At 42.4% G+C, this 14,735-nt stretch overlaps 1 protein-coding gene across 1 annotated transcript in view; it reads left to right on the top strand.

Moving 5' to 3' along the window:
* The window catches only part of MYO3B (myosin IIIB), a gene marked incomplete at both ends in the record, with an annotated part of 388,194 nt that overhangs the window by 181,641 nt on the left and 191,818 nt on the right, over window positions 1-14,735 (top strand). The window contains 6 exons of the mRNA XM_082841630.1: window positions 5,716-5,842; window positions 6,643-6,853; window positions 7,666-7,813; window positions 9,197-9,350; window positions 10,570-10,658; window positions 12,425-12,554. Coding sequence (XP_082697756.1) covers window positions 5,716-5,842; window positions 6,643-6,853; window positions 7,666-7,813; window positions 9,197-9,350; window positions 10,570-10,658; window positions 12,425-12,554 — 859 coding nt within the window. The remainder of the gene's footprint in view (window positions 1-5,715; window positions 5,843-6,642; window positions 6,854-7,665; window positions 7,814-9,196; window positions 9,351-10,569; window positions 10,659-12,424; window positions 12,555-14,735) is intronic.

Consider the following 14,735-nt stretch of genomic DNA (forward strand, 5'->3'; position numbering starts at 1 on the left):
AGAGATTGGTACTAGCTCTAAAGGAAAGGCTATAATATCAGCCCTGTCCAATGATAGAAATGTGCTGCAAATAATAATAAAACAGTTGCTGTTTTAAGATAACAAAATTAAAAATGTTAAGTATGTATTCTTGAAGTAAGCCATCCCTAACACCTATGGGAAAAAAAGTCTAGTAGAAATGAATGAATGGCTGCATAAATAGATATGAAAATAAAGAAACATAAAAGATGGTAAACATTTTAAATTTGTGCCTGGTCTGGACTGTTAAATGAATAACCAGACTGGAATTATATGTATATGTGTAGGTATTCACCATGTCCACTGTTAATTCATACTGGAAATAAACACAATTTATGTCAGTTAGCAGCCCTGGAAATGGAAGGAAGAGTCTAGATCTTATCTTTCTTATCCTTAATTCTTTGGTTATATCTCTGTCTATATCTCTATAGACAAACCATTTTGCTGAATTGACTCAGTTTGCTTTATGTTTGTAAACTCAAAGTAGTTTGACTACATTCAGAAAGATTCAGTTGACTGTAGTCAGGTAGTAGATGCTAAATAGCTGATGTAACAGAATTTCTCTTAAGTTTTTCTGAGGGACATTTCTAGACAGAGCTTGAATGAGCTGGTCAATTTAATAAAAATTATGGATGGTCCCTATCCTTTCTTATAATGTCACTAATTCGGATGCCCTTCAGTTTTTCCAAAACCCTTAGAGCTCCTGGACTCAGGAGCATGAATTAAGTTCTGGGACACCAGCCAAAAGTATCTGAAAGAACCCTTGACCCTACGTTTATTGTAAAGAAACGTCACTGGTGGAAGGAATCTTCCAATAACAATGAAGTCCCTCATGGGGGTGGGGGGTTATACTTAAAACCCTATGATAAAGATCAGTGCTTTTCTACTCTTTGTTTGGGTTTTTGTTTGTTTGTTTTTTCCTTAACATCTTTATTGGAGTATAATTGCTTTACAGTGTTGTGTTAGTTGCTGCTGTATAACAAAGTGAATCAGCTATACATATACATATATCCCCATATCCCCTCCCTCTTGCATCTCCCTCCCACCCTCCCTATTCCATCTACTCTTATTTTTGGATTAAACCATACTGTTTTTGTTTAATATTATGCTTGTCTTGCTGGTATATGAATTATCATAACATATTAAATAAATTGAGTTTTAAGTATGTTTATGTTTAATACTACATGAAGAATTTTTGGCAGGTTATCTGTGATGGTCAAGATTGGACATTTACTGCAGATCACTTGATGAAGAGGTCAGGGAGAAGGCTTTGCGATTAGGGCAAAGTTTTTTTCCTTTTCTTCAAAACAGATTATGAATTGGGAGAGTACTGCTGAGGATAGACTGAGGGTTATATGTTAAAATGTTAATTGGGGGTGTTGAGGATTTCAAGTGTCTTAAAGACAATAGGACTTACCATTGACTTTAAAAACAAAAAACCTTTATTGATGTATGATTGACATGCCAAAAAAATTTTTTCTAAACCAACTACTGACTTGCAAGTTACAAATGTTGTGAGCCTCTGAAAAGGGAACTGAGTAAAGGCATTGGAATAGAGCCTGTAAGGGAGAAGGCCCTTCAGCTGGGCCTAATGCAGTGCTTTGGGCAAAACTGGTGAAAAACTCAAGACATTAAAAAAGAAGCACGGTAAAGAGAGACTGAGACGGCAAGTAAATTCCTAGGGATACCAGAGACACACTGCCATGAGATGCCCATGAACCCAGCCAGAGGTAATTTCCTTAAATCAGCTCCAGGCTAACAGAGAAAACCAGGATTCTCCTCAACTTTCCACTTGGCCTCAACTCTATGGAGAGAATACCTATCTCAGTGAAAGAAGTATCTTCTGAGAAAAAGAGAGAAGAAGCCAAGACCATACATCCTGCATGGGGCTTTGGTGGAGAAATGCTTCCCCACTTTTGCTGATTGGTGGTGAAACTGAATTCACACTCATCAACAGTGAATTGGGAAACCTAATTGGAGGAGTTGTTAGACTTCTTAATACATTTTCCTGTCTTGAGTGAAGTGATTCCATTTTATCATATAGAAAGTTGGAAATTGGTGAGAAATAAAAAGAGAGCAGCTTAGCAAGATTCTATAGGAAAGGCAGGGTTACCAGGAAAGGCTTCATAGCTAGAGATGAGGCAAGAGAAAATGAGCAAGGTAAGGAAGGTGAAAAATCCTTCCCAGGCTGGCTATGCAGGGAAGAGAAGAGACATTGGATTAAGTATTAGGGAGGGAGGAATAACCCCACAGATGGACATACTACTGATTGAACTCTACCCTTATATGAGTAATGTTTTGACCTGAACACAGGAGTGGATGTAGGTTCCTAGGCCAGAAAAGAAGAACTAATTAGCCCAAGAATGGGACTAAAGAGTCAAGTGGAATAACCTGGAAATGGAGCAGGGGGGCACTGTAAGGCTGATACCTCCGTAATGAGGTGATGAGCGTTGGTCACCCCTTCTGGAGTTCCCTTCTCTGAACCAAGGAAGGAGACCCAATCTGCTAACTTCAGCCTTTTGCACAGTGCTTGAACCCCAAAATTTTTGCTGAAGGTTATAGGTAGTTCTCCTCTTTGAAAGAGGAAATCTGAGCATTATGCTGAAAAGAATATTGTCAAAGACACAAAAGGTGAGGGTGTGGTCTTTGACTGTCATTTCCTTTGGGGATGGTCATCTCAGTGGTGAAATGCCTGGAAGCCTTACTTTGGGAGGTTTCATAGCTTGTATAGTTATACATGGTGTGTGTGTGTGTGTGTGTGTGTGTGTGTGTGTGTGTGTGTGTGTGTGTGTGTGTGTGTGTGTGTGTGTGTGTTACTTTGGGAGGTTTCATAGCTTGTATAGTTATACATGGTGTGTGTGTGTGTGTGTGTGTGTGTGTGTGTGTATGTTTTAATTAAAAGAAATACTTTTTTCCCTAAGTATGTTGAGAGTTTTAGATAAGCTCTTTTTTCAATGCATTTTAAAAAATTAATTAATTTATTTTTGGCTGTGTTGGGTGTTCGTTGCTATGTGCAGGCTTTCTCTAGTTGCGGTTAGCGGGGGCTACCCTTCGTTGCTGTGCGCGGGCTTCTCATTGCAGTGGCTTCTCCTGTTGTGGAGCACGCGCTCTAGGCACGCAGGCTCAGTTGTTGTGGCTCGCGGGCTCTAGAGTGCAGGCTCAGTAGCTGTGGTGCATGGGCTTAGTTGCTCCGTGGCATGTGGGATCTTCCCAGACCAGGGCCCAAACCTGTGTCCCCTTCATTGGCAGACGGATTCTTAACCACTGTGCCACCTGGGAAGCCCTAGATAAGCTCTTGAAATAACTGTGTATAGAAATGACAGATATAGAACTCACTGCTGTGGAGTCTCTGTTTTACTGTCAGGGATCTGCTTCTGTGGGGAGTTGCTGGATGCATTCTGTAAGCCTCACACTGTATTGATCAAGGTAATGAGGTGCTGTCATGTTAAATCCATGCTAGTCCCAGAAAACCTGTTTGGTAGGTGTTCTCCTTAGCCACTTTTAAGTTGTGTGATTAAAACAGTGATTCTTGAAGTCAGGAACATGACATCTTGCCTTTGATTTAGGAGTTTGAAGAACAGTATTTTTCTATAGTGGAAGCCCAGTTTAAAATTCTCATTTGTGGGCTTCCCTGGTGGCACAGTGGCCTGCCGATGCAGGGGACAGGGGTTCGTGCCCCGGTCCGGGAAGATCCCACAAGCCGCGGAGTGGCTGGGCCCGTGAGCCATGGCCGCTGAGCCTGCGCGTCCGGAGCCTGTGCTCCGCAACGGGAGAGGCCACAACAGTAAGAGGCCTGTGTACCACAAAAAAAAAAAAAAAAAAAAAATTTTATTTGTCTTTGTAGCATTGTCATGTATCCAGCAGATGTCACTGTTACAGTCCGTGTTCAGCTTTTTGGCTTTACTGAGCGTTGTTTGCAGGAAGGCTTGATTTGGAGACAATGCTTTATCAATGGTCTATGACAGTTCCTATTAGTTTGCTGCTATGTATAGTACTAAATCAAGTTCCCTGCCAGAGTATTTTTTGTGGAAGTACTTTTCTCTATCTATAAGCGTAATATGCAGAAATTTCCTGGCTATATATTTCACTTCTCACCTACAGGAAATGCAAATATTTAAATAAATAATTGTACTTTATTTATTTATTTTACCATTAATGATACTCATGTATTCCACTTTCAGTATAAAAGAGGACTTAGAGCAGCTGAACTTTTTTTACCCCCATCACTTCTGTTTTTACCAAATGTGTAGAGTTTTCTTCCCCACACCAACCAATTCTCCTACAATTCAATTCAATTCTGACACTGTCTGACCTGGAGTTAGCTTCTGATCGCACAAGTTAGGGGCTTTGTCCCACAAGACTGCCCCCACTTCAGGTACCAGCTGCAATTCCCATGTTCTCATATTTCTGATGGACTGGCTGTAAATTGGGAGTTCCCAAGACCTCCCCCTCCTCAGGTTCAATAATTTGATAGAAGGACTCACAGAACTCAGGAAACCGGTTTACTTACTATTACTGGTTTATTATAAAGGATACAACTCAGGAACAGACAAATGGAAGAGATGCATAGGGCAAGGTATTGGGAGAGGGGACACCACCTCCTTTCACCACCTTCCTGTGTTTGCCAACCCAGAAGTGCTCCAAGCCTCGTCAATTAGGGATTTTAGTGGAGGCTCCATTACATACGCATGACTGATCAAGCCATTGCCTACTGAGGATTAACTCCATCTCCAGCCAGTATCCCCTCCTTGAGGTGCGGGGTTCCACTAAAAGGTCCAACCCTTGAATCACTCCGTTGGTGCCTCTGGCAACCAGCCCTTCCCCCACCTATCCTCCAAGAGTCACCTCATTAGCACAGACTCAAGTGTGGTTGAAAGGGGCTTATCGTGAATAACAAAGAACACCCTTCTCAACCCTATCACTCAGAAAATTCCTGGAGTTTTAGAAACTCTTGTGCCAGAAATGGGTATGAAGACCAAATATACATTGGGCTGGCCAGAAAGTTCATAAAAACCCGAATGAACTTTTTGGCCAACCCAATATTATTATATTAAAACACCACAGATAATTTCTAGTGAGTCTTTCAAAAGATTTTCTGACCTCATTCATGACCATATACTCCATAATTCAACTTCGAATGTTCTAGTGAAACATCAGTGAATGCCCCGCCAACTATTTCATAAAAGCTATATTCAGAAGAGGTTAAGGAAACATATCCACTCTTGTTTTGAAGAAAGAACCATACCTGAATTTGGGAGCTGGTATTAGTTAGGGTGAAAGGCTAAAAGTGGCTGAAAGAACAAAGATCAGTTCTCTCTAATGTAAGCATTCCAAGGCAAGAGTTTCAGGTTGTACAACATCACTGTTCCATCAGGTCATCGGTCTCAGGCACCCTAATCAGTGGTGCAGTTGAGGTTGGGTTGCTGGGAGCTCCATCCAGCAATAACGGACAAAATGCCTGGAGAAGGCAGGCTCCATTCTGTAAGGCAGGCCTGGAAATGGCCCGTGTTGCTCTGCTTGCTCCTTTCTTAAGAATTTAGTTACGTGGCCTAACTGCAAGGGAGGCTTGGAAAATCTTTTGTGTGCCCGGGAGAAGGGGGAGGATGGACGTTGGTGGACAGCTAGCAGTTTGCACCACAGCACAAGTGATCTAATTGACTGACAGTGACCAAACATGGTTCTTGATGTCCTTTTCAGGAGGTGCACTCGGTGTACAGAATTTTGGCTGGGATTTTGAATATTGGAAACATTGAGTTTGCAGCGATTTCCTCTCAACATCAAACTGATAAAAGTGAGGTGCCCAACGCAGAAGCCTTGGAAAATGGTAATTATTTGACGCCTGTGCACTGTGTGGCTAAAGTACACGTTTCTTTCACTTTGGGAGTTTTTCAGGACTCTGAAACATGGTGTTTTGTTGCTGGTCGTTCAACTGGCTCTGGGTGTTTTCACTAACCAGTATTTCCCAGAGGCTGTCTTGTAGAACATCAGTGTTCTTTTCATAAGTGGCAAATAGATGTTCTTCAGAAAAGAATTCCATGCCGGGTAACTCTGGGCAGTGATTCTCACCAGCGGCTGCTTTTGAAAATCATCTACAAATTTTTGAAAAAAATGCGAGAGGTTGGACCTCACTCTAAAGTCACTGAATTAGCATCTGCAGGGGACAGAGTTGGGACCTATTTATTTTTAAAGTTCCGCAGGTAATAATGGCAGCACAAGGAATAAGAATTCTGAGTTAGAAAAAACCTAATTTAAATAAACACCTTTTGTGTTAAACTGTAGCACTTTTTATGGTCTTTAATATACTAATGTGCTTTGTGATTCTCCAAGAGCAGACTATACCCTCCAGCAACTGCTCTAACTTATTTGGCCAAAGACCACCTCCTTCCGCATTTTCTTCACCTAACATGTGTGAAGAGTTTTCAGAACAGTTTGGGAGGTATTGCATCAGTCTGGGCGCTTCTTGGGGTTAAGGACCCGGCTTGTTTATCCTTGGCCCTGAAGTGCTGAGGATGAGCCTGGCATGTAGCTGGTGTTGAGTAAATACTGGCTAGATGAATGGATGGATGGGTGGATGGATAGATGGATGTCTGCATTCTCCGGCATCATCCTTACCCTCTCTTCTAGCTGCCTCGGTTCTCTGTATCAGCCCTGAAGAGCTCCAGGAGGCCCTCACCTCACACTGCGTGGTCGCCCGGGGTGAGACCATCATCCGCGCCAACACTGTCGACAGGGCCTTGGACGTCCGAGATGCCATGTCCAAAGCCCTGTATGGGAGGCTTTTCAGCTGGATCGTAAATCGCATCAATACACTCCTGCAGCCAGACAAAAACTTATGGTAAGTTCCCCCGGAGAGCAGAGGCCTTGGGGAGAGTTGTCATTCAGTGTCTCTTAGAGATTGCAAGAGGAAGCATTTGGTTCTCTCTTGGGTTTTCTTTAGTGAAGATCTCAGGCCATCTCCTTTAAAAGGTGCAGTGCTTATACCCGAGAGGCTCATGATTGACGGAGCCATTACAGTGCAGTGTTCAAGAGAACAGTCTTGGCTGGGAGCTGGGAAAACTGGGTTTGCATCCAAGCTTCACAGCTTCATCAGTGCACGTTCGAGGTTGTAGTTTTCTCATCTGTAAAATGAGTATAATATCCTCATCATAGTGTTGCTTTTAGAATCAACTAAGACATTTCATGAAAAGTGTTTAAAGCACAGTATCTCCCAGTATTATTACTACTACGGCTTTTTCTTCGCTGAGCATTAGTGGTTTCTAGATTGTGGAAGAATTGACAACATCAAACTCTAGAGTCTTCTTCCAACTAAGCTTCTTCCAACTAAGCTTTGTGTGTGAGAAAGTAGAAGAATAAATGAGCAGCAGCTCCAGCGCCTTCAAACAGAGTGGTTCCTCTTTAATCTCTTTATAAATGGAGCTTCTGAGGAAGGTTTGAAAGGATTCTGCTGCTTTAAAACAAGAAGTTGGAAGTACTGTTGAAAAACTCAAGGAGCCTATGGTTTAACACACAGTTTCTCCCCCGAAGGTGGCAGGATGCCGATTTCCCTGAGTGGCTACATGTGTTGACAAAATGCAGGCACGTATATTCTCACTGTCCTGAGATGGCTGTTTCCTCCCCTGAAAGGTTTTATTCTTCTCTCTCATGCAGTACTTCAGATGGTGGTATGAACGTGGGGATCTTGGATATTTTTGGATTCGAGAACTTTCAGAGAAATTCATTTGAGCAGCTCTGCATAAACATCGCCAATGAGCAAATCCAATACTATTTCAATCAGCACGTTTTTGCTCTTGAGGAGGTAACAGTGAACTCTGAAGGCACTAGAGCTGGTGGGAAAGGTGCCTCAGGCTGCTCATAGTTTGAAGCAGAAACCCTGTTAGGTTAACAAGCCAAAGACTCCAAAGAAAAACCACTGGTGACTCAGCTCAGTGCTTTGTGACCACCTAGAGGGGTGGGAGGGAGGCGCAAGACGGAGGGGATATGGGGATATACGTGTGCATATAGCTGATTCACTTTGTTATACAGCAGAAACTAACACAACATTGTAAAGCAATTATACTCCAGTAAAGGTGTAAAAAAAAAAAAAAACCCCACTGGTGAGGCAGTCCTGTCAAAATAACTCAACAGTCTAAATTTAGTCTGGAAAAAAAGAGGTCTCGATTTCTGTGGAAAGGTACATTTCCTCCCTTGAGTGAAGCTGGTGACAAGCCAATTATTTAAATGTTGTTTCCAAACTGATTCATGTGCATTGCTCAGAATGCTACATTCTCTTCTGCTTTATTTAACTAAAAATATCTATGATCATGTCCAGAATGACTCAGGATGATCTTGAATTCAGGACACAGGTTCTTGTTGTTCTTAACTCCCAAACTGCCCATCCCCATCCCCTCTTTTGCACACCAGACCCCACAAGAAGTGGTTGGGTATCTTCAGGGAGGAATAAGAGATGTTCTTGGTTTTCTCAAAATGGAAATCTTTCCCCTGTTTAATGGTAAATAAAACAGGATGTGAAGCTAGTGGACCCAAAGGCTAGGGGCCCTTCTCCTCCACCGCATCCTGTACCCCAACCCCAAGACTCTCCAGTATGAAGAGGGATTATGTAGTTGCACAAACTAAATGTTCTGACCAAGCTCCTTGTTTCAATACAGGAGCAAGGACACACAAACTACTATGATTAGATAAACACAAAGACATGGACTAAAAGTACCAGTATTGGTTTTATCACTGGAACTGGATAAATCTGTATCGCACTCTTCTCCCCACACACTTGTACAAAACTAGACCTTATTTCAGTCCAGTTTCCTTCCGTTTATCTTCCTGGGATATCTGGAGTTTTTCTAGTTTTTTAGTCTGAGATGATTCCTTTGCAGAATCCTCTGCAGAAGATAGAAACCTGCTTTCTTCCTGGTTAAAACCTTACTTGTCACTAAAATAAAAAATTTTCAGCTTCCCTTCCTTTCTACATCAGTTTCTCAATTCTGAGTCCCCAGGTCAGTGTTTGGGAGACAGAGAGCCATCCCTTCTCTTGCCACCTTCACCTGCCTACTGCAGAAGAGCTCTGTCCTACTCACATAATAAAATACACCGTGTTCAGTGTTGCCAGACACAAAAAAGTGCAGGCAAACTGGTGGTACCTAGGCCAGTTTTGGGCTGGAGAGATTCACAATCCGTTTCCTTCCAGATGGAGTATCAGAATGAGGGCATTGATGTGACACCTGTGGAGTACGAGGACAATCGCCCCCTCTTGGATATGTTCCTCCAGAAGCCTCTGGGACTGCTTGCACTTCTGGATGAGGAAAGTAGGTTTCCCCAAGCAACGGACCAGACCCTGGTTGGTAGGTACCTTTTGTAAAAGGCATATACGTGCAGAAGAGAACTTGGCTACTGGGCTCACGTCATCAAATGAATGTGGTTTAAGGAATCTTTCCTGTGTATTTTGGCTACCCGGTGATTGTGAAAATATAGACCCTGCTTTTAATGAATTGGAATGTTCAGAACATGTCCTGGTAGAATTTGACGGCAAACCTGTCACCATCTCTCAGACCTTGCTCACTTTCCTGTTTCTGCAAATGGAAATACCTTTACCCTATGTCAATATCATTTTTTCCACCTTCTGCTCCCTTATTTCCCATAACCAGTACTTGATTCCCCTCCTTTCTCATGTCCTTCTCTCGTATCTCCACCTGGACGCCCAGCCATCTCTAGTCCAAGTTTGTACAGAAGCCCCTGCTGGTCTCCTGGGTTCCAGGCTCATATTCTCCCCCTCTACCCTGGACATCCCAGCTGATTTAGTCTTCCTAAAGCTACCTTTTCATTAGGTTACCATTATCTATGAAGTGACAGTAAAACACCTCCTTCTGGCATTCAAGGCCCTCTGTGCTTTACCCCTGTACCTATTGACCTACTCCTCCTCCTTTGTGAATCTTCAGTGTTGCACATGGTCCTGTCTCTCACTTACATTGTGAGATCCTTGGGCAACAAAGCCCCAACCCTTGCATCCCTTTACTAGTTAGCACAGTTCCTCACACAGAGTAGTAGGTCGTCAGTCACAACAAAAGCAAAACTATTTGTAGAGGGAGGAACACGAAGTTTCAAGCCTTTTTCCCAGATGGAAAATTGATCTGTGGGAGAGATTCACTTCTAGGAGTTGAGATTGTCACCCTCAAGTGACTTCCTTTTATTTATAAAATTGTCACAAGTTGCCAAGAGGAGTATAAACCAGGGTTATTTGCCTTCCATGGAATATCTTCATAGTTCTAAAGCTAATTAGCTGGTCTCCGGGTGGCATCAGTGTTCATCCTAGGAGTTCTCAGAGCAGAACGTGATACCGTAGGGAACAGCCTGACACTAAAGACAACATGAAACAAGTAAATGAGAACTCAGTTGTAAATGCCCATCACATGGGGGAACCTTTCTCCATTACTGAACATACAAGAATAATATCAGGCTACTCTGAAATTCCTTATTCTGGGTCATCATGGTTCGAGGAGCACACTTTTGTCTGAAGGACCAAATAGTTCACGTTGTAACTTTTAAACATGAAAATCCACACAGATAAATTTGAAGATAATCTCCGATGCAAATACGTCTGGAGGCCCAAAGGAATGGAGCTGTGCTTTGGCATTCAGCACTTTGCTGGAAAGGTGAGACACGTCAGTTATTAAACCTGAACTTGACAAGGGGTAAGTGTCAACCGTACCCTGTTTGTGGCCCTCATGAAATTGCTTGCAGATTCCTTTCTCCTTTTAATTCTTCTTGAATACCTAATCATAATTCCCAAACTTTCTCAGTGGTGTTGCTCACAGAAAGTAGCCTCTGGCAAAGAAGCACTTTCTCGCTGGGGTGGCCCACAGAGCTGCCATCTGCTTCTCACCTGAGGTTTGGCCTAGAAGTGACAGCTCTCCATAGAGAAAACATATTACAGCTTTTGCAGCGTTTAGTGGTGAATGTTCACATTCAAAAGTCATTTGGAGGGAAAAAAAAAAAAAAAAGTCATTTGGAGATGTGTAGGTAATGGAGGAGGGTTAATATCACAGTGGGGCTCAATTTTTAGCACTTCGTAGCCCAAGTGTGTGTCTACAGGGCACCAAAAATGTCTAGATGAAAAGGAAAAAAAAAAACAACTCCATCATCCAGATGTTAAGCTTTTACAACATTAACTGAAATTTCCATTTTTCACCCATTATGCCTGAGTCTCAATTTCAAGTTCCTGAAGCGAATTAGTGAGTGATTGAGGAAATTCTTTCCCCCTGTAGCCAACAATTCATTGCGCACGTTACTCTCAAAGGAGCGGCGTGAATTATGGCTAATTGGTTCTCGCAGGGTCTGCTGAGGCCCTGGGTCCAGAAAATGGATAGGAGCTCACTGAAAGGTATTTCTGATTATTTTGTTGATTTGAGACTTAGTGAAATTATTTTTCATGTTCACATCATGGCATGGAAATTAATTTTGCCTGACTGGAGGTTGGTTAAAAGGCAGTCTAATACAAGTGAAGAGGTGGTTTTTCCCTCCACATAATACATCATGGTATCTATTTTGGATCTTTGCTAGAAATTGCAATCCAGTTTTCGCCCTTAAAAACTTAATTTACCTTAGCATTGAAGCCTGACTGCATATGACATCTACCCTGATCCCCACGTCCCCCTTCTTCTCTGCTCTTCTGCCTTCCATTCCTGTCCCTTTTCTCACACCTCTCTTCCCATCTCTCTGTCCTTTTTCACCTATTTCCTACCCACCCCTCTTCTTCCCTCTTTCTCCCTCTTGTCCTTTCTTGACTTTAAAGGAAAAATAGGATCCTTTTCCTTCTGGACTCTGTGTCTTTTCCTGAATTCATTTGTCACTCAACACTTATTTCATTGGAACATCCCTTAAAATTGCACTGACCTGGATCCCCTCTATCCTGAGAACCGAGAACTGCTCAGAATCCCTGAGCCATCACTCAGGTGCCACGAGAACCTTGGGAAGAGTGAGGGTGCAGTGGTTGTGAGCGTGGAGCCAAACTGCCCAGGTTGGGATACCTGCCCGCCGCTGGTGACACGTGTGACCATGGCACATTATTCAGCCTCTCTCTAAGCCTCTGTTTGCCCACAGTAAAATAGAGATAATAACAGTGTTAACCTCATAGGATGGGTGCTTCCCATATTGTGAGTGCCCGATACAATTATTCTGATGTGATATATCTTTGACAGGACTCTTCTTCAAAGAATAATTGAACAAGAGGTTAAGATAAACTGGCCTCTCAAAAATTACAATTTTCCCCCCTTATATGGTGGTCTGGGTTTAAAAGCATGGCTGTGTCAAGATGAATTCTATACAGAGGTTGATTAATTACTGACCTCGGACAGTGTGCCCGTGTTGCCAGTGATGGGGTTGGTATTGGCTCACTTGTGCTTTACTATTCGTGTTGCAGGTATTATATGATGCTTCTGGCGTTCTTGAGAAAAACAGAGACACTCTCCCTGCCGATGTGGTTGTCGTACTGAGGACATCGGAAAACCAGCTTCTTCAGCAACTCTTCTCAATCCCTTTGACCAAAACAGGTACTTGGAACCTCCCTGACAGCCCTGGAATCTGATGCTTTTACAAGCTCTGCTGGGGTTTTCCATTTTGTGTCTAAATCCTGCCAGGGCTGCACTACTAACATTTTGAACTTTGAGCAGGTATAAAAGTCTATTCAGCTAGGTTCAAGAAAAGGAAAGTGATTGTTTCTTTTGCATCTAATTGCACAGCATCAGCCTATATATACATGTGTGTACACACACACACACACACACACACACACACACACACACACTTTCTATAACATCACCTCTTAGACTTCTCATTTTCCCTGCCTGCTTCCTTCATTCTTCCATTTATAAAAACGTATTTTGGGAATTCCCTGGCAGTCTCGTGGTTAGGACTCCACACTTCCACTGCAGATGGCACAGGGTCGATCCCAGGTCAGGGAACTAAGATCCTGCAAGACACACAGTGCATCCAATAAAAAATAAATAAATAAAGCAGATGTTATTATCAGTTTATGCTAAACACTCTAGGATGATCTCAGTTTACCTAGAATTATTGGGAAGATTATTTCTATTTATGTATTATTTCAAGTAATGGGACTGGGGCCAATCAAAGTCATCCAATCATGGGGTCCTCAGAGGTCAGCTGGTCCAACTTCCCACCTAGTCATCGACCCCAGCCCACTGCTCTCCTAACCTACTTGGAACAGGTCTGTCACTGGCCTATATACACAGCCTTTGTCTACTTACAGTCAGCCTCTGTGTAGTTGCTCAGTCAGTCCTCATGCAGGAGCAGGAAGCTAGAGCCAAAAAGTGGAGCATCCTGGTCTTTGCTGTTTCACCAAGTAGATTCTAACTGGGTCAAGCTCCTTTGATTTCTCTGGGATTCTTCTGCCTTTGGCTGGGCAGCAGACTCAATCTTCCCATAGCTCTCCTCTCAAGGGCTTTATGTTTTTGAGGCTATGCCTGGAAACAGCTGCAGATATGCTTTTAAGAAAGGAGGCAGAGAAACCTCTGTATCATTGTTCATAATTTCTTTTTCTTTCCACATCCCTCGTGAAATTATTGGCATTGTGTCTGGCATGGGGCCTCTGCAAGCTAAAAGAGTGTGGTTGCCAGGCCTGAATTTTACCAGCGTGCAGAGGAATGAAAAGCTTGCTTAAGAAAAAAGTCATAATCTACAACGTTTTTTTCATCTTTACTTTGAAACCATGTTCTTAACTTTTTTCCAACATGCTCCTTTAAATGAAAATAGTAGAGTGCCCATCAGAAGGCTGCCCTCCAGCTTCTTCTCCAGACCTCCATTGGGCACAGCCAGGATTTGATTCATTATCAACTTCGGGGAGAGTGGGCAGCTGTGGGCACAGCTGTGGCTCCCTCACCAGACACTCAGGTGTATCAACTCACTAGGTAACTTGTGCAGAAGCAAAGACATGGCCATTTTTGATAGGAGATGTCCTCTTTGAAATAAAATATATCCAAGTGACTTGTTAGCTAGCATTTATACCCTCCCATAAATATGAGTAATGACTTGTCAAATCTGTTCACAACTTCGGAATTTCTGATTTTTCAACCTTTGGCAAAATAAAAACAAGTTCACAGTCTAGGCCACTGGGTGGCGCTGTGCAAGAGGGCAGGCTCTGCAGCCAGCCTGCTGTTGCCCTTGATAACCTAAAAGCCAGGGAGGAAGAACAAAGAGGTAGCCTCCCCTTCTTATTTTTGCTTTTCTCTGAAAGAACTTTCCTCCTGTCTTATAACTCTTTCTGCATTTGCCTTAAAACTGCACCCCACATGACCTGGAGGAAACAAAAGTGAAAACTAAGACTAGAACAAACATGTTTTCCGGACATGCTTCCTTGTATTCCTGAGTTGTATATTATGCATAATAATTTCTTTTGAGATCCTTAACTTTCTCTTCTCCACTATATTTTTGAGTATAATTAAGAAGCCATGAATACACATCAAAACTAGTAAGCATAATTCTGTTTTCTTTTTCTGAAATTATTCATGGAAAAATGCCTTCAATCAACAAACATTTATAGAAGAGCTGCTAATAATAAGGCACTGTATAGGCAGTAAAGGGGATTATACAGATAAAGATAATGTGGCTTTGCCCTAAAAGCAACTGGAACTTTTTTTTTTTAAATACTTAATTTTATTTATTTTTTTATACAGCAGGTTCTTATTAGTCATCAGTTTTATACACATCACTGT

Source organism: Leucopleurus acutus (genome assembly GCF_964270905.1).
Source record: "Leucopleurus acutus genome assembly, chromosome: 6".
Classification (NCBI taxonomy): Eukaryota; Metazoa; Chordata; class Mammalia; order Artiodactyla; family Delphinidae; genus Leucopleurus; species Leucopleurus acutus.